The 26749-nt window shown below is 40.4% G+C and overlaps 1 protein-coding gene across 2 annotated transcripts in view; it reads left to right on the top strand.

Annotated features, from left to right (window-relative positions):
* Positions 1-26749, top strand: part of chtf18 (CTF18, chromosome transmission fidelity factor 18 homolog (S. cerevisiae)) — a 102538-nt gene that overhangs the window by 62644 nt on the left and 13145 nt on the right. Inside the window, exons 19-20 of one of the 2 annotated variants that reach the window (XM_048609905.1) lie at positions 20172-20221; positions 23997-24039. In XM_048609905.1, the coding sequence (XP_048465862.1) occupies positions 20172-20190 (19 nt within the window). In that variant the 3' untranslated portion in view covers positions 20191-20221; positions 23997-24039. Of the gene's footprint in view, positions 1-20171; positions 20222-23996; positions 24145-26749 lie in introns of those variants that run through there. The other variant, XM_048609904.1, reaches the window with a different exon arrangement.

Raw genomic sequence — 26749 nt, 5'->3', positions numbered from 1 at the left:
TTGCCACTTAACAGTCTAAGACTGAATGCTGTCTAAGTCTCGCTGCATATGGATGCAGACTACGTCAGTATCTGAGAATTTGAATGGTACTTAATATTGTGCAAATGTCAGCAAACATTTCCACTTCTCACCTTATGATGGAGGGAAGGTCATTGATGAAGCAACTGAAGGTGGTTGGACTGTATACTAAATCCTGTAGTTATGTCCAGTGGGGATGCAATCCAAAACTAGAAGGGATGGGTTTAAGGTGAGAGGGGAATTTGTTTGTTCGGCTTTGCGTGAGAATGAATTGTCAGAAAGTGGTCGCAAGTGCAGTGCCACCCAGAAGAGGGGGCATAACGGGAACACGGAAGGGGAGAAACCTGACAAATCATTGACATATTCGGTTTGTAACTCTGAGAAACTGACAGAAAGTGAACGTGCTCGATTTTTATGGAGAGTTTGGTTAAAGTTGTAGTGTAAGCTCTGGGGGAGTTTGCAGAGGCCACTTTGTGCTTGGTTGCCTTTGGCTATAATATTAGTAACTAATGCAGTGCTGCCACAGGACATAAACTTTTCAGTTTTTTGAGACAGCTTGAGCAATCCAAATAAGATGTTGTCAAGAGTGCAATACTGAGCAACCTTTCAAGAGGTGTTAGATAATATTAACAGTGAGAGAAGGCACAAACTGTTTATCAATGTCATCTAAATCTCAGTTGTGCTAGTGTTTGGAAGACCATCCTATCATGGTTGTGAATGCATCAGAAACCCTGGCTGCCTTCACTATAAAAATTGGGAGCTGTTTTGGCAGGAGTTGGTGATTGCACAGCGAGTGATAGGAAGTCAGAAAACAAGTTATCTCCTGAAGTGTGCAGAGGAGCACTAAAATTATTTCTTGGTTGAATCACCACATTGGACTAGTTTTATTCTTACTTCTACTGAAGGTCATGTTGATGTGAAACTCTGGGTGATGAGGCATCTTCCAACCATTTCACTGAAGTGATCTATCCTTATGAATGTTTCTAACTGAGTTGCAGAGAACATTGAAATTAAACCTGATCATCACCTGACATGGCTCCTCTTGTTCTCCCTTACACAACACAGCTTTTCTGTTTATTAGTTCCTGGGATGTCTAGCGTCACTGGCCAAGCCAGCATTCATTTGTTCTTGGGAAGATGGTTAAAAAAAAGCTGCCTTTTCAGACTGCTGAAATCTTGTTGTGTAGGGACATCCACAGTGCTGTTAGGAAGTGGAGTTTCTGGATTTTGCCCCATTGACAGTGAAGGACAGCAGTATAGTTCTAAGTCAGAACGATGTGTGCCTTGGAACTTGCAAAGGAGTACCACCATCTGCATTTGCTCTGCTAGTCTTTTGAGATGGTAGAGGCCTAGAGTTTGACCTGAACCTGTAATGTTTCTTTTTCTGTAAGATCTTTTCAATGTTTCAAATTGACTGACCATTCACTTTCCCAAACATTAAATTAAAATCCAACTCTTGTTTCTTTTCCTCCATAGACCAGGTCGGAGCCACAGCATATAGTGCACCTCAGCTTGATTTTCTTGCTCTTTTCATGGGATGTGGGTGTCGCTGACTAGGCCAAAATTTGTTGCCCACATGAAGGTCTTTGTGAACTGCTTTCTTGAATCGCTGTAGTTGTTGTGATGGAGGTGCACCCACAATTTCATTAGGATGTGAGGTCAAGGATTTTGATCCAGTGACAGGGAAGGAATGAAAATATAGGTGTATGGCTTGGAGGGGAGCTGACAGAAGGTGATGTTCCATGCATCTGTTGCTCTTGTCTTTCTTGGTGGTAGAAGTCCTGTCTTTGGAAGGTGGTGTTGATGAGGTGAGTTACTGCATTTAATCTTGTATATGGTACACATTGCTGCTATTCTGTGTTGCTGGTGAAAGGTGTGAATGTTTAAGGTCATCTCTACACCAGTATTTTGATGTTCCTGGTTAGATTGATGGCTACTTTCATTTTCTTTTCTTCCCTACTCCATTCTTCTGCTTGAATTATTGACTACCAAAGTTTGGATTTAAAAGTAGGAGCAAATGGATTTTAATCAGTTCTGTGAAGGTATTTTGTTTCAAAAAGTTCAGAAAGCCATTTAGAACAGTGACTCAAGTACATCATTTCCAAGATGGCACATAATTTTAGTTAAATCTCTGATCTGTGGTGGAATGTTTCACCTGCTGAATTTATAACAGAGCAGAGGCTTTTGACTTTAGTTCATACGGATCAGGAACTCAGTTCAGAAGGAAAAACTGGTTCCTCCTGGCAGGAGAATCAAGTTTCAACTCAGCGAAGGCACCTTGACAAAGTTGCTTTCTTAGTCTGAATCATCCAGACTGAGAGAGTGTGTGGAAACGTTCCATCTGTCTGAACTGAGAGGGATCTAGGCTATCAGTACTGAAAAAGGTTCAATGCCAGCAGTCTCTGAAGGGAATTGTAAGACTGCCAGAAATCCAAGGAAAAGAAACTGCAAAGAATTAATTAAGAACTTAGTTGAGATTGAAGTTGTATTTCTCTAAAATGAGTACCTGTAAAAGGGTAGTGTTGGGAAACAAAGTGTAACTTTATTTTGCTGTTACAGATATATAGCTTTATTTTTAGTTTGTGTAATAAACTTAAGTTCTGTTGTTCGCAAAAGAGGGAGACCATGGTCTATTATTGCTGTGTACTCCAGAGACCCAGATAATGTTCTGGGGACCTTGTGTGGATGTCGGAATTAGAATTTCATATAATTCTGGAATTAAAAGTCCAATGATGATCATACAATGGTTGTTGATTGAAGTAAAAAAAAAAAAGCTCTTCTGGCTCACTGATGTCCTTCAGGAAAGGAAACTGGCCTCCTTACCTAGTCTGGCCTATATGTTCATCAAAAATAACATGTTGACTCTTAACTACCCTCCAAAATGGCTTTGTAAGCAATTTAGTTGTATCATCCACTGGAAAGGAATAAAATAGAATGAACCTGACTAAGGGACTACAAATGAAAATGGCAAACACAGCTCTTGAAACTTTGCAAAGTCCTCCTTACATCAAGGGGCTACTGCCAAAATTGGGTGAGCTAGGATCACAGACTAGTCGAGCAACAGGCTGTCATAGTCATACTCGTGGAATTATACCTTACACACACTGTCCCAGATATGACCATCTGTGGCAATTTCCTATCCCACAAGCAGGACAGACACTGCAAGATGGTGGCATAGTGGTACATCATCAGGAGGGGTTGCCCTCGGACACCTCAACATTGATTCCAGATCCCGTAAAGTTTCTTGGCAACAGGTCGAACACTCTGCACAAGGCAACCTTCTGCTAATTACCACACACTGCCTCCATCCCTATCTCTGCTGATGAAACAGTTCTCTTCTATGTTGAACACCATTTGGAGGAAGTGTTGAGGATGGCAAGGATGTGTCTTGTTTTGGGTGCTTCAGCGTCCATGTTGCTTGGCAACACCACTAATGATTGAGCTGGTCAATACCTAAAGGGCAACAGCTTCTGGACCAAGGCATCAGCAGTTGGTGAAGGAACAAACAAGACAGAAAAACCTACTTGATGTCAACATCCCAATCTCCCTGTCACACACACTGTCCATGACTGTATCAGTAAGAGTAACTGTAGCACAATTCTTGTGGATCAAAGTTCCATCTTCATATTGAGAATGCTCTCCATCACGTTGTATGGCACTTTCACTGTGCTAAAATGGATAGGTTTTGAGCAGATCTCACAACTCAAGACAAGGTATTTATGAGACGATATGAGTGGTTAACAGCAGAGTTGTACAGCAATACAACCTGCAATTTCATGGCCCAACATATCCCTCACACTACAATTAGCATTAAGCTAGGGATCAATCCTGGTACAGTGAAGAGTGCGGGAGGATATTCTGGAAGCAATGCCAGGCGTGTCTGAAAATGAGGTGTCAACCTGGTGAAGCTACTAAGCAGCACTACTTGCCTGTCAAACAGCATGAGGAACGGAACGGAGGGATTTCACAACTAACCGATCAGATCTAAGATCTACAATACTGCTGCATGTAGTTGTTAGTGACTCACTGGATGAGGAAGCTCCACAAGTATTCCTATCCTCAGAAATGGGAAAACGCAGGACATCAGTGCAAAAGGTAAAGCTGAAACATTGGAGGAAGCCAAGGTAGATCATTGACTTATCTCTCGTGGCCAAAGGTTCCCAGGATCTCTGATGCCAGTTTTCAGCTAAATTGATTCACTCAAAACGATGTGAAGAAATGGTTGGAGGTACTGAATACTGCAAAGGCTATGACCCCTGACAATATTCCTGCAGTAGTACTGAAGACGTGTGCTCTGGAACTTGCCATATTCCTGGCCAAGCTGTTTCTGTGCAGCTACAATACTGACATCTACCAGAACAAATCCAACCTGGCCAATTACTGCCTCATCAATCATCAGTGAAATGATGGAAGGGGTTGTCAACAGTGCTGTCAAACTGCATTTGCTTAGCAATAACCTGCCCATAGACATCTCAGTTTAGCTTTTGTCTGGGTGACTCAGCTCCTGACCTCATTACAGCCGAGTTGAAACATGGACAAAGGAACTGAATTCTATAGGTGAAGTGAGAGTGACTATCCAAGGCCACATTTGACAGAGTGTTGCATCAAGGTGCCCAGGCAAACTGGAGTCTGTGGGAATCCAGGGGAAAACCCTCTGCTGGCTGGAGTCATACCTGGCACAAAGGGAGATTGTTGTGGTTGTGGGAGGTCAGTCATATTAGCTCCAGGACACCACTGAAGCATCGTGTCGTCGACTCACCCATCTTCAGCTGCTTCATCAATGATCTTCTTTGATCATGAAGTCAGAAGTCAAGAGTGTTAATTCAGCACATTTGCATCTCCTCAAATTCTGAAACAATCCGTGGCCTTATTGCAGCAGGACTAAGCCTAGATTTTGTTCAAACTGATAAGTGACGAGTAACATTCATGGCACATAATTGCCAGGCAATGACCATCGCCAACAAGTGAGAATCTATCCATTCAATGGCATTACATGAAATGAGAATGCTTCTGATTGCGCAATGTGCACCATTTACAACTCCCCAGAAACTGAAGTTGTCCAAATGCACCAAGACCTGGATAACATTCTGGTTTGATCATCTCCAAGTGCAGATCCAATCACCACCATTACATTCAATGGCATCACCATCGCTGAATTTTCCACTGTCAACAGCTTGGATGTTACCGTTGACCAGAAACTGAACTGAACCAGCCACATAAATATTGTGGCTACTAGAATAGGTCAGAGGCTAGTAATACTGCAGCGAGTAACTCTTCTCCTGACTCCCCAAAGTCAGTCCGCCATCTATAAGGTACGAGTCGGGAGAGTAATGGAATACTTCCAACTCCAGTTTAATACCATCCAGGACAAAGTAGCCTGCTTGGTTGGCACTACATCTACAAGCATGCACTCCCTCTGCCACTGATGTTCAGTACTATCTACAAGGTCCACAGCAGAAATTCACCAAGGATCCTTTGGCCACACTCAGGACAACTAATAATCCAGAAGGATAAAGGCAGCAGCTACATGGGAACACCAATACCACCTGAACGTTCTCCTCCAAGTCATTCACTGTTCTAACTTGAAAATATATTCTCTTAAATGTCACTGGGTCAAGACCCAGGAACTCCCTCCCTAACAGCATTGTGGATCTAAGTGATCCTAATGGACTGTAGCAATTGAAGAAAGTGGGTCACCACCAGCTTCTTGAATTAGGGGTGGGCAATAAATGCTAGTTGAGCCAACATCGCGGGCATCCCATGAATGAATTTTTTAAAATGCCTCTTAAAGTGACTAACTGCAAAAATTAAATATATGATCTCTCAAGTCTGATTTTGTTCTAGAATTAGACATGCCCAGTGTTGCCATCAGCTGGAATCACAACACTGTTCAGATCTAGAGCTCCAAACTGCTTCGGAACATTGTAAGGATTAGGCAGGAAACACAACCTCATACCAAAAATAAAAATATGCTGTTTTTGATTTCATTCATCTATTAGTGATTTTTTTTTTTAAAAAACAGCATGTTTTCATTGTTGGTTTGAGGTTGTTCTGCCTGCATGTTCCCTTTTGCAATTCCTTCACGGTTACTTCTCTGCTAATTAAATGGAAAATGAAACTCCCTTTAGGTGTAATGGTTTTACAGCCTGTCAACCAGTTTAATTAAAACCACAAGAGAGTATATCCTTATTTGAGGTTTATCCAACCCTTAAAGGAGTTGGTAACTGACTGAGAAGTACTTACCTCTGGATGTGTCCCAGGCTTATTCATGAACTAATTGTATTTTAAAAAAGAATTTACAGGAATAATACTCAAACTGAATGGAAAGCTTGAACAAGCTGGGCGTTTCTCAATGTGAAGGCTGAGGGGTGATCAGAAAGAGGACTTTAAAAGTATCAAGTTGTTCTGTAGAGTGGATGTAGAGATGACGTTTCATATTGGGAGAATTCAAAACTGGGAGTCATTTATGTAGGACATTCACTAATAAATCAAAAAAGGAATTTGTGAAAATGTCGAACTTATTGCTACAAGGAGTCACTGAGGCAAAGTCAATAGCATAGACACATGTATGGGGAGGCTAGATAAGTGTACGAGAGACAGCGGAGAGAAGGTTGTTCTGATAAATGAGAGGAAGCTCACGTGCAGCATAAATACCAGTATAATGCTGTTGGGCTGTATGCTTTGACCCTGCACTATACAATCTGTGTAAAGGCCTACACTTGTAGGTGGTACACACTGCTGCTACTTGTGCATCTTGGAGTGATAATCAACAGAACAAGAAGACGAAGAGGTTGTGCATCTCCGAGTCTCTGTGGAGCCTATGTGTACTTCGGAATGGAATTTAATTCCGTTCCCTGGTAATTATGGGAGATTTGATACCTATAATACCTAGCATTGGGTGAGTTAAGCAAAGGTTTAATTGTCAGTGAGTCACTGCATCAGATGAACCCCAAATTGTTCTCTTGGGTGGGTACCTGAATGTGTTTAGTGTTTCAGGCTTAATAGCCCAGCAAGGAAAAGAAAAGGCTTGCATTTAAATAGTCAGTTTCCTATCTCAGAACATTCCAAATGCTGTTGCCACCATTTAGTATTGTAATGTAGGATCAGCCAATTTGTGCACAGCAAGCCCCACACATACCAGTGTGAGTAATGATCAAGTTATCTGTTTAGATATTGATTAGGGAATGAGTTTTGACCAAGACATCAGGAGAACTTCCCAGTTCCTCTTCAGATAGTGGTATGGAGTTTTGAACCATCACCAGATGGGAAGACAGAATTTAATTTTGTATTTTCATCCAAAACCGCACTTCTGTATGCATCATTCCTTAAGTGCTGCACTAGGTGTCAGCCTAGAGTTTGTATTGAAATCTCTAGGTTGGAACTTAAATCCTCTGAATCCTGGCAAGTAGTGCTACTTCTGAACCAAGTTAGTCATGTTGATGCACTGTCAGTCCCTTCAGAAGAGATGGGATTGGTTTGATAATAGTACCAGGGGTGACTCTGATCCATCTATATCTTATGTGGGCTGTGTAGCCCTTTGCTAACTTCATTCCTTACAACAGTACAGCAAGGGGATGGACTGGAATAAAACATGTAAGACAAATAGTTGAGAGTTAGTTCCCTCAGCAATCTATCAAGCTAGTGGTCAACACAGCTGTGCTATCAAACAGGACCCTGTATTAAGAAAGATCTATCAACTGGTGTTCCATCAAAGACATGGTACAACATCATAAGCATAAAAAATTCAGTCTTCTACAGGGATCAGTTCTGGGTCCTCTTTTGTTTGTCATTTATATAAATGATTTGGATGAGAATATAGAAGACATGGTTAGTAAGTTTGAAGATGACACCAAAATTGGTGGCATAGTAGACAGTGAAGAAGGCTTTCTAAGATTACAACAAGATCTTGATCAAATGGGTCAATGGGCTGAAATATGGCAGATGGAGTTCAATCTGGAGAAATGTGAGGTATTGCATTTTGATACAACAAACAAGGGTAGGCTTATACAGTTGATGGTAGGGCCTTGGGTAGTGGTGTAGAATATCGGGATCTAGGAGTGCAGGTACATAATTCTCTGAAGTTTACGCCACATATAGACAGGGTGGATAGGAAGGCCTTTGGCATGGTTGCCTTATGCTCAGTCCTTTGAGAATAGGAGTTGGTCAGTCATGTTGAGGTTGTATAGGACATTGATGAGGCCTCTTCTGGAATACTCTTCTGGAGTACTGTGTCCAGTTCCGGTTGCCCAGTTTTAGAAAGGGATGTTATTAAGCTGGAGATGGCTCAAAAGAGATTTACCAGGATGTTGCCAGGTATGAAAAGTTTGAGTTCTAAAGAAAGGCTGGGACATTTTTTTACTGGAGCGTAGGAGGTTGCAAGGTGACCCGATAGAAGTTTATAAAATAATGAGGGGTATAGATAGAGTTAATGGTAGTTGCCCTTTCCCTAGGATGGCGGATTTCAAGCCTAGGGGGCACATTTTGAAGGTGAGAGGAGAGAGATTTAATAAAGACATGAGAGCCAAATGTTTTCCATAGAGGGTGGTTCGCATTTGGAATGAACCTCCAGAGGAAGTAGTGGATGCGGGTACAATTATAGCATTTAAAAGACATTTGGATAGATACATGAATAGGAAAGGTTTGGAGGGGTATGGTCCAGGAGCAGGCAGGTGGAATTAGTTTAGTTTGCAATTATATTCAGCATGGACTGGTTGGACCGAAGGTCTGTTTCTATGCTCTATACTTTATATACCTTTACTCAATAAAGGTGGATTGTTTGCCTCTGTCACTTGTTAAAGGAAAGCTTTGGATTTATATTGCACTTTCTATAGCCTCAAAAAGTCCCAAAATATATTGCTGCCAATGAAATACTTTACAGTTGTAAAAATGGGAAACACACCACCAAGTTTGTGCTCAAGAAAATCCTACAAACAGTTAAACAGGATCTTCCATTAAACATGGCTGGCTCCATCTTAGAATGTATTTGAGAAAAAAATCTAAGTATCAGGAATGGAACAAAACCAGTTGTAACATTTATTAAATTAAACATGTTTAAACATCACTGGTCCAGGGCCAAATAAAGTGGTAGCCAAGCTGAAAGTAGCTGCAGTATGCCTGCCACTGAGACCCATTTCCTATTAACATTCAAATAATAAACAGGTTTGAATTCCAGGCAGAGCCAGTGCCTTCAGTTTTAAACATTGAGCAAAGCAAATACTTAACAGCTTGTCTGAAAATGATATTGAATGATGACCCTTGTCACGTCATCTGGGTGATGTTGACGCATGCTAACAAGTACTATTTGATATCGGTTCTCGGCAATAGCGTAACCTGTACTAATCATATTTGAAGACTGATCCTCTGTGTGTGTATAATCCATTCTTGCCATTATTTAACTATGCTGTCCACCAAAATGAAAAGCCACCATACTGTGTATTGTTATAGGACAGAATTGTCCTTGGGCCTTTATGATGAACAGCTGTTGTCTAACTAACGTCAGCAAAATTATACTCATGTATTGTTTTGAAAAGTGCACGCTCGTTTTATTTACCAAACAGCAGACTGACCAAAAGCCCTTATCTGGATGCCTAGTTAAATAATGCACACACATTCTTCACATTTGTGATGAATAAGAAGGTGGCAATATACTCTCACATTTTATAGTAAGTTGTCCTATTCAACGAGTTATTCCAAGAATTCTTGTTGAATGGTCAGAGAGGACTCCAACCTGTGCTTGTCTGTTATCTAATAACTGACAGGCATCTTGGGGAGGATGAAGCAGGCTTTCTTTAGTGTTTTTTTTTTAATTTCAGAAGTGCCCGGTGGTGAAAGATTAATACTGAGTCTAAGTTTTACGGTAGGCTTGACAATCTGATGCCTGATCAAAGCATGTTGCCCATAGTCTCTGGTTATGCTGATGATTGAGCTGCCGACTAATAAAAGTTCAAGGGTTACACCAATTTCTGGGCCTGTGATTCATCCTATGCAGTCTGGTGCCTGACAATCCATTTATGGAAAATTGGGAGTGACTTCCACACAGCAAGCTCCATGAACAGCAGTAAGGTGTTTGCAAGATTGTCTGTTTTGGATGTTGGTTTTGGCATTGCCTATGATATTTGGAAAAATTACTTCCTCTTCTTCAAAGAGTATGTGGGAGCTTAACATCCACCTAAAGAAGGCAGACAAGGGCCTCATTTTTACAGTTTCTGCTCAAGTCTTTAGAGTGGTACTTGATTCACTAAGAAATCTATATGGCCCGGAGCAAAGCTGACATTTAACAGGCTGTATGATCTTAGCTGGGTAGAGGCAAGTTAAGGAAAAAGGAAGCAGGGGAAAGTTAATCACTGCTGGTCACCTGCTGGTTTGTGTTGGTTTAACTCTAGATGAACTTTTAGCTTTACCTCTGAGCTTGTCAACATGCTTTTAGGTACTTTGTAAGGGCAACAGTCCTCTCCCATTATCCATGCACAATGAGTAATTTTCCACTTCCCTATCAAACAACAATATTTAAATAAAGTAACCTTAAGTCGGTCATTATCATAGGAATAAGAATGCTTATATAACAACAGTGGACTTCCTGTCTGTGTCTTCTCTGAAACTGCTGACCAAATTAATATTCTTATGGTTTGTTTGACAAATATTATGGTGTAAAGTAATTTTTATATTTACATATTTCCTTTCAGGACATGCCAAAGCACATTAGTGTTTTCAGTTTTAGTCATTTTTGTAAAGTAGGGAATGCAACTGCCAATTTGTAAAGAATAAATCTCTCAAACTGGATTATGTAGATGAAACGATAATAGTTATTGGTTGGTTGAAGGGTAAATCTTGGCCAACGTTTACTTGCTTTCCTTCACAATAATGTCATGGAATCTTTTCCACCCACTTGAGAGGGAAGTGGTGGCTTGGTTTAGCGTAGCATCTGAAAGCTGAAACCTTTGGTGATGGAACATTAGAATATCTGCCTGGATTTTGTGCTCAAGCCTTTGATTCAGATGCAAGAGTGTTACCCATAACTACTATCCTTAAAGAGGTGGTTTCAGCGAAATTGATTGTGGAAGGACAGGTAAAAGCCACGAGAGTCAAGGGATGGGTAAAGACCACAAGAGCCGAGGGATAGGTGAAGGCCATTTTGCTCATTGAATCTCTTTACTCTAGCTATATCAATCTTGCTGTTATTCTAATTATGCTAGTGCAGTTTCTGTACGTACATGTTTGCATTCATGTAATTTCAGTACCATGCAGTTCTAAAGGTTAATTACTTCAGAGGTCAAATTCGTCTGCTTGTAGCTGAAAATCCCTCCTTGTGGGCTTAGTGGTGTTGCACAGAGAAATTTGTTTTGTGTTTGATTTCTTTGCATTTACAAATCTTCAATTCTCAAAGAACAGAAGAGAAAATCCTCTGACATCTGTCTAAAATCCCAGCACGTGAGAAGCTATTCTCAACACACGGCCAGCTGAAGAGGATGACAGGCAGTACTGGCATCTGGAATACAGACATAAGCACTTTCATTTAATCTACTCCAAAGCAGGATCACCAGAGTCTCTTTGATCCTGCTTTGGAGTACAGTTCACCGGAGTGTCGTGTGGAGGAAACAGGCCAAGCAAGAGAGGAAGATGTATTCCTCTGCATCGCAGGCTGAGAGCGAGTCTTCGGTTCCAACCAACCAGCCCACGTTTCAAGCACGATGTGAGAAGACTATACTGATTACTAACTGGGGACTGCCACTGGCTGTGGCTCTGTTTCTGCTCTGGCTCACCTATGCTTTCATATACCTGCCAGCAATGGTGCATCGGTCGATGGTCGAGAGCACAGCGAAAAACTTCACGCGGGACTTCAAGTATGAAACCACTGGCCGCCCTAACCCAAATTAGAAGCTTAAAATCCAAGACAATCCAGGATATGGGCTGAACAATGGAAAACCATACTGACTACTTTAATCAGAATGCAGTTTCTTCACTCAGATCCTGACTGGTGCTATATAGTGTTAGATATTCCATCTGCTTTGATTCTGACCTTTCCAACATTCGCGCTTCTTGTCAATGAAGAGGAAGTGACAGTGCAAAGGCTTGCAGAAGAACGATCATTTTTAATTGAGAAAGTCACTGGCCCTGGTGTATTACTAATGTGGATTCAGTGGATTCAACAGAGAAATGGAAATGGAAAAATGATCCTTATTCCCTTGCACCATGGAACCGGTGAACGATAAAGTGGGAGGAGTTGAACATATGCACATATGATAGTGATTTTAAACACTAACAAAGATTTGAGTTTTCAGTTGTGGGAGCTCCATTATGTTCAAATGTTAGTTAATTTTACATTTTGTATGGCACATGATGTTGTTTGGGATGGGAGTTTGAGAGTTACCCCAACATTATTCCACAGTGCTTTTTTGAGCTGGATGGGCCCAGATGAAGAAGCTAAATGTATATATGTTGTATATAGCTCCCAATGATTAATACTTGTGTTTCAGGAGAATCTTTATGGATTTTACATACCTTTTGTGCTGCCCCAACTTAAATATATACACGACTTGTAATTTAACCATTATCTCGCCATGTTTATGAACCCTATGGAAATTGATATAAAATAATTTAGGATTTAAAACTAAACTCTGTAATTACTCTTTTATAGGGGCACTTTTTTGACATTCTGTAAATTTATTAATCTCCAGTATTTGATCAGCATATTGTCATTTTGACTTGGTTATTGATGCTTTTGTCACTGAAGTTGGAAGGTCATAGAGACATAAAGTTGTACAGCAAGGAAACAGACCCCATCAGTCCAACTGGTCCACACCGACCAGATATCCTAAATTAATCTAGTCCTATTTGCCAGCATTTGGTCCACATCCGTCTAAACTCAGTTTATATAACCATCCAGATGCCTTTTAAATGTTATTATAGTACCAGCCTCCTCCAGTTCCTCTTGCAGCTCATTCCATACACTCACCACCCTCTGCATGAAAATGTTGTCCTTTAGGTCCCTTTTAAATCTTTCTTCTCTCACCTTAAACCAATGCTCTCTAGTTTTACACACCTGCACCCTGGGGAAAAAGACCTTGGCTATTCACCCTATCAGTGCCCCTCATGATTTTATAAACTTCTATAAGGTCACCCCTCAGCCTGTGACGCTCTAGGGAAAATAGCCCCAGCCTATTCAACTTCTCCCTTTATAGCTCAAACCTTCCAACCCTGACAACTTCCTTGTAAATCTTTTCTAAACACTTTCAAGTTTCACAACATCCTTCCTATACCAGGGAGAACAGAATTGAACGCAGTATTCCAAAAGTGGCCTAACCAATGTTCTGTACAGCTGCAACATGATCTCCCATCTCCAATGCTCAATGGATTGACCTATAAAGGCAAGTATTGTCATCGGTTTTAGCCAACTGCTGGACCTGGAACAGTTTTGATTGAGGTTCCAGTGCAGTATTGTTGCGCAGTGGATCTTCTCTTTTTCAGCTCAGATTTCCACCTGTTGAGATCAGTGTTAAAGACCCTGTGACACTATTCAGTAGAGATTGGAGAGCTCTCCCAAGAGCTTAATCACTGTTTCTCCTTGAACATAATTAACTCCTCAGCACCATCTTTGGTAATGAAGTGCTGTTGATGTTTTATGCAGTATATAACTGCAAGTTCTTTCTAACACCCTAGTGGGCAAAGACGTTAAACCAATATTGAGTTAATAACTGTTAGTTCCTCACAGTGAGCAAACTTAGTTGATCTCAATACTCCTATCTTGAGAAGTGATGCACATTGTGGTGTAGAAAGGAGAATCAATCAAGATCTATCATCTACCCTTGCTTGAAACTTCAGAGCCATAGAGGATTCATTGCGAATAAGATCGGAATTTAACATGTTTAGTCTTCAGTATCAAGACTCAAATTTGAAGAATGGTTACTTATCAAACAGTCAGTAATTTAAGAGACACAGAAGGCTATGAATACATGATTATCTTCAATGCACTGTCACCAAGCTCAATGCAATAATACTGTTCCAGAAATGTTAACTTGATATAACTATTAAATGATTTCCTGTGTACTATTTTGTTTTGGAATACTGTCTCTTTATCTTGAACAATTGGATAAATCAATTTTGGAAAGACAATAAAAATACAGAAAATAATTGCCTTGAGCATACAAAATAATTTTATGGTATTCTAGCCTAACCAGGTAGCATTTTATGGAAGGGTTCTGAGCTCCTAATGGAAAGCCATTTTATTGTTTACTGACAAAAAGTTGATTTCTCCTGTCTAGAGATCACACTGGTCATCTTGTTAAACAATTCCTTTTTATGTTTGAACATTGCACCTCCACTCTGTGCAAATCTGAAGTAATGTTTGAAAAGTGCTTGATTAGGAGAAGAGGCTGAAGCTAACAGCTACTTTTAATCACATTAGGTTGTGATGGTTTCACTCCCCACAATTATAGTTCGAGGTTTTAACCTTTGCATAATGACCCTGTTAGAGCTTGACAAATTTGCTTTTACAGTTTCAGTCTATTTGAAATGATGCACTATCCAACGTTTAAAAAAACAAGTTAAACACATGGCTTGTCGTGATTGGGTTATTACTGCAGAGCCCCAACACACTGCTCGCATTCGTCAGCAGGACCAGCCTTTTACAGAAGTATTGCTGAAATAAGATGCATTTTTTTTAAGCTTTTCACCTTGTACAGATGAATTGCACCGATTAAATACAAAGCTAAAAGCTTAGACAAAATGTCTCATTTCAGTAATACTCAAATTCTACAACAACTATTAGTCTTTTAATGGTTTGCAACTAATTTTGGAAATGGTTCTTGTCCCAGGCTTCAGCTAGCCAATATCTGATGGCTGTTACCAATCCTGTGAGCAACTATTTTTTTTGCAACATCCAGAAACTCATTTTGCATAAAACTATATCTTTTTTTTTACATTGTAGATGGGTTAAACTGATTTGGAAAATATTGAGTTAAACTATGCTTGTTATTGTATAGATCATCTAGCAATATGTAGCAAAAAAGAGAACAGGTCACAAACTTTCCTAAGTTGCTGATTGACTTGTGCAGTTAACCTCACAACATCGGGAAATTTCTATATGGCTGCATTAAATTTCTATTTTGTCTCAAGTACCTTGAATCAGGAAAGGTGATTCACGAAGGACTGAGTAAACAGTGCTATTTTTCATTGGTGGCAGGGTTTGAATCCATGCTGGACTTGTAGACTGACAAAAGGCCCCCTCTCTGCCTGATGTGGAAAGAGTTTGAGCAACTTTAACAATGGTTAATAACTGCCACAATTAGTTGTGTTATGGCAAGAGTTGCCTTTCTTATTCCACAAAACGTCAGTCAATCCTTTCGTGCTTTCTATGAGCCTCGTTTGCACTCTGACTGATGCATTGAAATGAATTACTTTCTAATCCACCAGATGTCAATTTTGTCTACTAACCTTTGTGAATCTGTAATGTACTGCGTTTAGACTTCCTTTGTAGGGCTTTACACTGATCTTTATATCTTTGATTGGCATTTCATAATCTACTTGCTATTCATCGACCTGTCCTACAATTCTGTGCGATACCAATGCTCCTTACTTCTTGAGCATCCTTAATTTCAATCACTTATCCCTTGGTAGCCATACTGGGAGCTGCGTGAGTCCTAAGCTCTGAAGTTCACTCCCTTTATCATTCCATCCTTTCTCCTCACCTCCCTCTTTATGATGCGTCTTGAAACATATCTCTTTGAGCAAGCTGTTTGTCATCTGACCCAATAGCTCCTTATGTGACTCCAAGAATTTTCAGTCTTGTTCGACTTTCATTGACCTATATCGCTCATCAAAAACTCTGTCTTTTTCTTGACCACATTTCACAGACACCCAATTGTTTCTTCCTTTGTGAATTAGAGTTATTACAGTGTAGGAGGATACCATTTGGCCTATTGTGCCTGCACTGGTCCTGTTACCTAGTGCAAATTTCCTGCCTTGTTCCCATATCCCGGCACACATTTCTATCCGAATAATCATCCAATGTCACCTTGAATGCCTCAATTCAACCTGCCTCCACAATATTTCCACAGTGTGTTCCTAACTACCCACTGTGTGAAAATGTTTGTTTTTTTTTCTTACGTCACCCCTGTTCACTTGCCCCTCCTCCTTTCTTTTCTTTTCTAGCTTTCTTGAACAGCTTGTATCTTGGAGTATTTAACACCCAGTCTTGCCCTTCCTTTAGCCAGGTCACCATCACTGCTGTAATATCATCATTCCATGTTGCAATGTGCATCTGTAATTCCCCAATCTTATTTACTATACTCTGTGCATTTATATACAGGCGAGTTAACTCTGTTTTGGGTTTCTTTTCCTTCTCCCCTTTTCCAATTTCACCAATTAAGTTAATGTTAACTGTACTAGTGACAGCTGTATTCCTAAGTATTTTGCAAATCCTGGTAATCTCTTCTTCTATTCTCTTGTTAAGTTAGTTTAAAATCCTCCCACTGGCACTAGCAAAAATCCCGCAAGGAATTCAACCCCATCCCTATTCAGATATAGTCCATCTGGTTTGTACAGGTGCCATCTTCCCAGAACCAGTCTCTGTGTCCAAAGACTCTGAAGCCCTTTTTTCTGCACCAATTTCCTAGCCACCCTTTCATCTGCCTTAACCTTTTATTGCTGTACTCGCATGTGGAACTGGGAGTAATCCAAAGATCATGATATTTGTGGTCCTTCTCGATAACTTTCTGTCTTGTTCCCTAAATTGTAATTACAGGATCAAATCCTCTTTCCCACCAAATTCATTTGTACCAACATGGACCACAACCTCTGATTATTCAAATTTTCACCCCTCCCCAAAGAATGTTCTATAGCCACTGTCTGACATTCTTGGCCCTGGCACCAGGGGGGAAGTGTACCGTCCTGGAGTCATGTCAATGCCCACAAGACCGCCTGTCTGTTCCACTAACTAATGAATTCCCTGTTACAATTGTGCCTCCTTTCTTCTTCCTCCCCACCTGAGAGTCGGGCCATTTGTGGTGCCAGAATCTTGGCTCTGACTGCATTCCCTTGAGGAACCAGCACCTCTATCAGCCTCCAAATAGAAAAGTGATTTGTGAGCAGGACCCCCAGGGTTTGTTTCTTTCGCATTGCCTTGTGGTCATCCATTCCTTTGCAATCTCAAGTCCCATAAGCTGCCTTCTGACCACCTCTCTAAATATACCATCCACATAACTCTCAGCCTTTTGGATAAGACAGTGTCTCCAGCCACCACTCAAGCTCCAAAATTGTGAACTAAAGTTTCTGTAGCTGGCAGCACTTCCTGCACATGTGGTCATCTGGGACCATGGTAGGGTCTATGACTTCCTATATGTAATGGGTCACACATTCCACTTGGCCAGCCTGAGCTGTCATACCTTGAACTAACTTGGTCTTTATTGCTTACTTGCTTTCTTACTAAATTTCTTAATTACTTAGTCTTAAAGTTAGTCCCCTTACGTTAACTTTTTTCTTTGTCTCTTATCCAACTTTGGCTTACTTATCCTATTACTATTTATCTACTTTATTATGCTGGCTGTGCCTTTCACTTATCTCGGGTGTTTTCAGTTAATCCCTTAATAATGCCTTTTTATATTTTACAGCTACTTAGTGACCATCCCTCATGGTAGTTCTTTATCAGCCAATGAATTCACCAATTTCCTGTGGTGTCTGTCTAATCTCTTTCTTTCTCCCACATTTCTTTCTACATTTCTGTCTGTAAACTTCTGGCATTAACTCTCAGACATTCAGAACAGACTTTTTGAGCTTTGATGCACAAGATGTATTTTATTCAGTCCTAATGTTTTATGTATTCAATTGAGGTAGTGATGGCTATCATTTTGCTTGGATGCTGCTTGGGTGTGATACCTTAGAATTGCCCCCACGCTGTGTGTGAACATTACAGATTCTCCTTTGATACTTCTTGTTGGCTGTAATGCTCGTGGCTTCTGACAGCAGTCCAACTCCCCATTTCCAGTAATATGTCATCCTGAGAAGATCATGCAGTATTAGTGGAAGACTTTGTGCTGGATAGTGTCTTCAATGCAGTGAACCGTCCTGAGTATTTTCGTGCAAGAGAAGATGGACTGAACACTTGTGGAAGAATTGGAAAACTTACTTACATGCTTCATTGAAATGAATCTTATCAAATTTTGGCAAAGCACCACGTTCATGAAATTTCATGGGAGGTTTCACTCCATGAGGTCAAGCATGTTTCCTCATACTATCATCCCAAACGTGACTCATTAACTACCTACCACACTCCTACAGCAACTGTTTTGAACAATGCTAGCCTGCTTCTCCCTCCCTCTGAAGCCAGAATTAGTCACCACCGCCAGGAGATCCAAGTATCCCTGGCATTAGGGCCATCTTTTAAAGAACAGGGTGTACTTGGTCAAGCTTTGGCAGTCCGGAGCTGCCCTGCACAACTCGTGATACTTACCCAGGACATGGCAGAGAAAAGGAAATTGGTACCCCACTTTGCAGGCAGGACCTGGAGGTGCTGGTGGGCAGGGTGGTGCGGAGAAAGGCAGTCCTCTTCACATAGGACCAGCAAAGGAGGCTACAACACCAGATCCTAACAACCTGTTCCAAGGTCTCACCTGGTCTCGACCATCTGGAGGAAATCCCAATACCATGGGAAGAAGATTAATGACATCCTCTGCTGCACCAGGTTAAGTGTCTCTGCTGCTGTACCCACCTTCCAGCAAGCTGTACCACTCTCACTATTACATGCAACCTTACCACTCTCATCACCCAGGTCCCCCACACTACCAATCCTGCAAGGTCTCTGTGCTCTGTGCTCAGGACATTTCACTGCTAATCCTACCTGTACCGGCACCAAAAACTGTGCCAGCAGCACTTCCAACTCACTCAATCCCTGCCTTTTATCTCATTCCAAAAAGCAAAAGGCCACTATAGAGCAGAATGAAACGAGTAGTTGGGCACCTGACATTTGGTTTCTCACCCTTTTACAAGAAGAGGATTCTGATCCTGACCATCCCAAGCAGCCAACTGAATGTGTCCAAGCCCTGGACTGATATCAGAGGCTGGCTTTGACTGACTGTGCCAAGAACTCCTGCCTGACTAGTATCTTCTGGGATTTCACTGAGGACGACTATTCTTATATTTTGGGACATTGCACATGTTGCAAGCAAGTTGCTGTCAAGTTGCCATGTAATTTGCTAGCACACAGTGCAGGTTTAAGATTGAATTTTTTGAGGTGGAAATCAGGACAGTTGATCAATGTAGTGCATTTGATGCTTTTACCAAGGCTCATGATAAGATCCCGCATAGCTAACTGGTCAAGAAAGCAGGAACTTATGGGATCCAAAGCAAAGTGGCACATTGGATGCAAAATTGTCCAGGAGGCAGGAAGCAGAGGTTGATGGTCCAGGGATGTATATGTGACTAGAAGTTATTTCCGGTGGAGTTCTGCAGGACTTGTTGTTGTGACCCTTTGCTGTTTGTGATGTACATTAATGATGTGGACTTAAACGTAGGGTAATGATCAATAAACCTGGAGAAGACATGAAAATTAGTTGAGTGGTAAGTAGTTAAGAGGTTATCAATGGACTGGTCAGCTCAGCAGAAAAGTGAAAATTGAAATTCAACCTGGAAAATGTGAACTAATAAACTTGGGAAGGGCTAAGGCGGCAAGAGATTTGCATAATGAGTGGTAGGATTCTGGAAAGTGGTGAAGTTCAGAGTGACCTTGAAATGCTTATCAATGGGTCTCTGAACTAGCAGGGTAGGTAGGCCATCTGTTGAAGAAGACATATGGGTATTTGCCTTCAGTAGCCAAGGCGTAGAATGTAAGAGCTAGGACATTCTTCTGGAATTGAATAAAAAGCTGATTAGGCCACAACCGAGCTGCTGCATGCCCTTCTGGCCACCACATTACAAGAGGTTTGTGATTGAAATAAAGAGGTTGCAGAGGAGCTTCACCTGGGCTGGAGGGTCTGAGATATGAGGAAAGATTGGATAGACTGGGTTTGTTTTCCTTGGAAAAGTAAGGCAGAAGCGAACTAATTACTAAAACAAAACTAAGAACTGCAGATGCTGGAAATCTGAAACAAAAACAGAAATTGCTGGCGAATTGTTCTGAAGAAGAATCACTGGACTCAAAACATTAACTCTGCTTTCTGTCCACAGATGCTGTCAGATCTACTGAGGTTGTCCTGCAATTTCTGTTTGAGTTGAAGGTAAAGACGGGACCTGAGAGAGCTGTGTAAAATCGTGACAAACAGAAATAGAGTGGATATGAAGGCACTCTTTCCATTAGTAGAGGGGTCATTAACCGTGGGGCATAGATTTAAGGCTAGATATAGAAGATTAAGAGGAGAGTGAAGAATTTTTTTAATTAGGAGTAGTGGGCATTTGGAACTCATTACCTGAAAGGGAGGTTGAGTCCAAAATTCTTGTAACATTTAAGCAGTATATAGATATTCATCTGTGTTGCCATAACATCCAGGGCTATGGGCCAAGACCTGGAAAATGAGATTAATGTAGTTGGATTCATGTTAGCCATTGTGAATGTGATGGGCTAAATGTCTTCCTTCTGTGCTGTAAATGTCTGACTCTATGAACTTTCAAGGTTATTATTCCTTATTTGACACTTCCCAAGCCAGAGGGGATAGTTTCTCTCCTGTTTGATCATTTGTAATCATTTGAAACCTCTTCAGTGAGACCACATCCATTCACCTTCTATTCTCAAGAGTGTGATAATTTCTGTTTGCCCCTTGGCATAGAAAGGAAAACCAGTCCAAGTTTTTTTTTGGATGTTGTAAGCAGGCCAAGCAATTCTCTTGCTGAGATTAGACTGTGATATTGCATGTATACCAATGCTGCTGCAAAATCTCAATATTTTTCCTATTTATCACTCTCAGATGAGGCAAAGCACATGACTGGCTTGGAGATTGGACACGGCATTTATTAATAGAGACCACTATTAAAAATACAGGCTATTTTAGATGATTTTCACTCATGATAGGTTTGTATTTACATAGTAGCATTTTGTTGGAGTCACATGTACCTAAGTACAGTGAAAAGCTTTGTTTTGTGAGCAGTATAAGCAGATCATACCAAACATGGACATAAAGATCATAGGGTGCCTAGACAGAGCAAGGCATACAGGAGTCGTGCAACGCAAGATCAACATTGTAAGAATTTGATATATTGGCAGCCTTTCCTCGGCAACAAGAAGTGTAAATGGAGTCCATGGATGGGAAGTTGGCTTCCGTGATGGTCTGGGCTCTGCACACAACCTTCTGTAGTTTGCAAACTTAGGAAATTCCAAAACCCTTTAAAGTCAATTAGTTACTTTAGAATTGTAAGAATTAGAGTTGTAATATGGGGGAAAAAATGCCAGCTAATTTGCACATAGCAAATTTCAAGAAACAACAGTGTGATGTGGACCAGATAATTTAATGGTGCTACCTTGTCCAAAAATTGAGAGGAAGTGCTCTCAGAGCCCAGGGTCACCTTGACTGTGAACAGAGGGTGGTATATAATTTCCACTTGGCTGTGTCTTGCTACTCTCAATTGTTTTTATATTATAAGTATGGCCCATGGATGACATATTAAATCAAGCCTTGGCTTGCCCTCTTGGATGGATGTAGAAGATCGCATAGCATTGAAGAAAAGGAGAATTATCTCTGGTGTCTTGTCCAATATTCATACTTCAACAAACAGCACTGGAACAGATTATCTCATTATTATCATTGCTATTTGTGCAAGCTTGCTCTATGCAAATAAATCTTCCACATTTCCTACTCTACAACAGTGACCACACTTCAGGAGTGTTTTATGGGTTGTGAGTTTTGCTGGTAATCCTGATTTTATTTAGAGCGCGCCTATGCAGTTGAAATGTTACCTTGAGGGTTCAAGAAGGACTATTGATACAACTGTCTAGTGTGAAAGTACTGTGGATCAGTACCAGACATGTCAAAGGTCTGCATGACATTGTGTCCATGCCTAAACCTGCAATATCTGGAACATTAAACTTACTGCGCAATAAGACTGCAGCTTTAACATTGCAAGGTTGTTGCAGTGCATAGTTATAGATGTCCTATGGATTCACGAAGTGAAGAACAATAAGGTCTTTTTATTTAGCAAGCAATGCAAAGCTGCCATTAAAACATGTTAATTAATTTGCTATGATCCCATCTCTCCATTCGCATGCTCCTTGACTGCCACAACCGCCGAAGTGCACACCTTACACTTGATCAGAAAAGTTTGAAGGATTTTGACCATGATTTTCCATTCATAGATATTAAGGGCCAGAATATTGCAGAAAATGAGCTTATGATGTAACGATAAGATGTCTACTGTGTCCGAGATCCAGCTACTAACAGGAAGCAAAGAGTGGGGATAAATGAGTGCTATTCTAGCTGGCAGTCAGTGACTAGTGGTGTGCCTCAGGGATCGGTGGTGGGACCGCAATTATTTACAATTTATATAGATGATTTGGAGTTGGGGACCACATGTAGGGTGTCAAAGTTTGCAGATGACACTAAGATGAGCGGCAGAGCAAAGTGTGCAGAGGACTGTGAAACTTTGCAGATGAACATAGATGCATTGAGTGAGTGGGCAAAGGTCTGGCAGATGGAATACAATGTAAATAAATGTGAAGTCATACATTTTGGTAGGAGTAATAGTAAAAAGGATTATTACTTGAATGGTAAAAAGTTGCAGCATGCTGCTATGCAGAGGGACCGGGTGTCCTTGTGCATGAATCACAGAAGGTAGGTCTGCAGGTACAACAAGTAATTAGGAAGGCAAATGAAATTTTGTCCTTCATTGCTAAAGGGATTGAGATTAAAAGCAGAGAGGTTATGTTGCAGCTGTACAAGGTGCTGGTGAGGCCACACCTGGAGTAGTGTGTGCAGTTTTGGTCTCTTTACTTAAGAAAGGATGTACTGGCACTGGAGGGGGTGCAAAGGAGGTTCACTTGGTTGATTCTGGAGTTGAGGGGGTTGGCTTATGAGGAGAGACTGAGTAGATTGGGATTATATTCATTGGAATTCAGAAGATTGAGGGGGGATCTTATAGAAACACATAAAATTATGAAGGGAATAGACAAGATAGAAGTAGAGAGGATGTTTCCACTGGCAGGCGAAGCTAGGACAAGAGGGCATAGCCTCAAGATTAGAGGGAGCAGATTTAGGACTGAATTGAGAAGGAACTTCTTCACCCAGAGGGTTGTTAATCTATGGAATTCCTTGCCCAGTGAAGTAGTTGACGCTACTTCAGTAAACGTTTTTAAAGATAAGGTAGATTTTTTTTGAACAATAAAGGAATTAAGGGATACAGTGAGAATACGGGTAAGTGGATCTGAGTCCACGAAAAGATCAGCCATGATCTTATTGAATGGCAGAGCAGGCTCGAAGAGCCAGACGGCCTACTCCTGCTCCTAGTTCTTATGTACTGGGTTTCCAAAAACTGTAGTCTTATGTTTTAACCCAGTAAATCATTACTGGTGCAATGTCAAGGTTATGCAAAGACACTAATTGTCTGACATTTAACCTTTCATTGCAGGCCTTTTTTTTTTTTTGGCATTGTGTCAATCCATCTGTTGTTAAGTTCAGGTCCAAGCAATGAAATTCTCAATAATACGTAGTACCCTTAACTTTGTAAAGCATTCATAGATACTTTGCATGAGTGTAATCTGACAAAAAATGACTTTGAACCACTTGAGGGAATGTAGTGTTAGGAAACATGACTAAATGTGTAGATTTTAAGGAGTTTCTTTTACAAAAGATAAGCAAGAGAGATTAGGGAGGGTGTGGCACCATTGGTTTAGTGAAGGAAATTGGGGATACTCAGATTAAATAGTGAAAAACCTAGCAGTCATGTCACAGGAACATGTTGCATAAAATGTACAGTGACATGTTAATTGTTGCCCCATAGGATTTTCGCTGCTTGTATTCATTACAAAGTTATAATTGTTGTGTCTGTCTTTGCCTTCCCCAATTACAGTAATATAGAAGATGTTTGCCGGTTTCCAGACCTTCCTGCTCGAAGGCCGATGACCTACCAGGCTAAGCAGTTGATTGCCCGTGAGATTGAGCTGGAAAAGATGAGACGCGTGGAAGTTTTGCTGAATGCCCGCAACATGGAAAAGAAGGTAAGAAGCATTGAGAGTCCTGCTGCCAACACATGACGTGATGAATCAGAATATGAATTCAAGACAAAGAGGAGGAACATCCTTTAGTAAAGATCATGCTTGGAATACGTACAATTGTACCACTGATTTAAGCCCAAGAGAATGTAAGGCACAGATTTGTAACAATCATCATCAAACCTTTTCACCCACATGTAGAAATAAAGCTGGTAACAAATAGGCATTTACCCCATCCTGGTTTATAACCTTGTTAAGAATCAAATAGGAAGAACTCATTTTCACTTTCATGCTATATTGGTTTGTTCATAACATTTTAGGGAGTGGTGATTACTGTTGATCTTGACATCTGGGCACAGTTCAAAACTAGCCCAAGTCTCCCATCTGAGTAATCTGGAGGTTTGAAATTGCCAATTAGTTATGTTCTTACAATAGATTTGTCCTTCATTTTATCAAATGACACCACTTAACTTTACTTGGGAATTTTTTTTAAAAATCTTAAGAATACAGTGCTGAGAGTATTGATTGTATAACCTGGCAGGTTGATTTCATATTTTAAAAATATAGTTGATGGGGTATTTCAAAATTCCAGATCAGTTACAATCCAGGCAGGTGACCGTAGAAGTGGGCTAAATTAACAAAAGAATGTGAAGGAAATGATAAAACATTCTGCATTAATGATGGCCTGGGTTAACATTAAACGTCAGAAGTCACATGAATACAAGTTTATAGTCCAACAGGTTTATTTGAAATCACAAGCTTTTAGAGTGCTGCTCCTGTGTCAGGTGAGGGTGATCACCTTGTGATTTCAAATAAACCTGTTGGATTATAATTTGGTGTCACGTGACTTCTGACTTTGTCCTCCCCAGTCCAACACCAGCGCCTCTACATCAACATTAAATTTGAAAGAGATGAATTAATAAAGCTACAAACTAAGATTCTAATCATCTTCTAAATAGATCCAATCAAATACCAATAAAATATGTGGTATCAATTATTTCTAACATTAAAAAGCAATACAGATACTACTATGTCTTAGTCAATGTTCTTGCTTTATAATTACAGATACTTAGAGAAAATTATGGAAAATTTTGAAATCTTCATATAAGAATATAAGAATATAGGAAGTAGGAGCAGGAGCAAAGCATAAAGACACTCAAGCCTGTTTCATCATTAAATTTAGTCATGACTAGTCTCCTTCAGCTGCACTTTTTTTTTGTTTGCTGTCCATATCCTTTAATTTCCTGAAAGAGCAGAAATCTGGCTATCATGCCCTTGAATATATTCAACATTGAAGCATCTGCAACCCTTTCGGGTATAGATTTCCAGAGATTCCGCACCCTCTGAGTGAAGAAATTTCTCCTCATCTTGATTTTAAATTAGTGACCCCTTGACCCTGAGACAATGTGCCTGTGTTCTAGATTCTCCAGCCTGTGGGAAAAGAAAGTGGGAGAAGAAATCTATCTATCCTATAAGCCCTTTAAATTATTGTAGTTCAGTGAGATCATCTCTCATTCTCTTATTCAAAGAGGCTGTGTGGACTTTAACGAGTAGAAGCAATGTCAATAAAAAGGGGAGGAAGTAAGAGTTTTGTGAATCTAAGATTTGATGAAAACTAGGTCCAACAAAAAAGAGGAAAGTTAGTTGAAGGTTAAAATAAAACAATATTTTGTGTATTCTTGCCTATGCTTTAGTTTCATTACACATGAAAAGAAGTTTGCATTTATTGTGCTTATGTTGTAGAGCTTTGTTTTTTTGTCATATTAAGGGTCAACCTTCTGAACAGCACACAGTTCTTTAGTGACTTATGGCAGTCTCCGAGGATATGCTGTGCCTGATTAATGAAGCCTTTGGAGATTAGTACCTGAAGTCATGAGTTGTGGGTTTAAAGTTAGCTGAGAGGAGGTGAGCTGTAATCCCTGAAGGATCCTTGTTTGTTGATCTGGGAAAAACAAGTCCTGTTAATTAGCTAACTGTTGTCATCATGATAAAGTATATCTGTCTACTAAGAATAAACAGAGTCCATAAACAATTCATGCTAAACACTGAAAAGTTCAAAGCTTTTACTTATAACTTCCCATCACAAACTCTGCTCCTGCTTCAGATTCACTTTCCCCTTGGTTGCTGTCTCCACCTGAATCAGACTGTTCTCACCTCAACACCATGTTTGATACAGCAAGTTAAGAAACCAAGGTTTTTTTTATATTTATTCATAGGATGTGGGGTTCACTAGCTCAGCCAGCATTTCTTGCCCATCCCCAATTGCCCTGATAGCAATTAAGAGTCAACCACATTGCTGTTGGTCTGAAGTCACATGTAGGCCAGACCAGTTAGGAGTGGCAGAATTCTTTCCCTAAAGGACGATAATGAAACAGTAAAAACGGGCACTAAAAGTGCACTGTGCTAATGAGGCACACTTGTTTGTAAATTTGATTTGAGCATGTAGTATTTAGCCCAGTTGCTGGTTTACAAAAATTTAACTTGCATGGATGTGTTAAAACAGATCTCTCTCACACCAGGGTTTAAGATAGTTAAGTGATCCCGAGTAAGAAGGTATATATGTTCTTGGATGTACCACTGGAGGTTCTGATGCAGCAGGTTCAGATGAGGT

The sequence above is a fragment of the Rhincodon typus genome, chromosome 21 (assembly GCF_021869965.1).
Source record: "Rhincodon typus isolate 14 chromosome 21, sRhiTyp1.1, whole genome shotgun sequence".
Taxonomy (NCBI): Eukaryota; Metazoa; Chordata; class Chondrichthyes; order Orectolobiformes; family Rhincodontidae; genus Rhincodon; species Rhincodon typus.
Note: the sequence above shows the minus strand (reverse complement) of the source record. Positions and strands in the feature narration are given on the sequence as shown.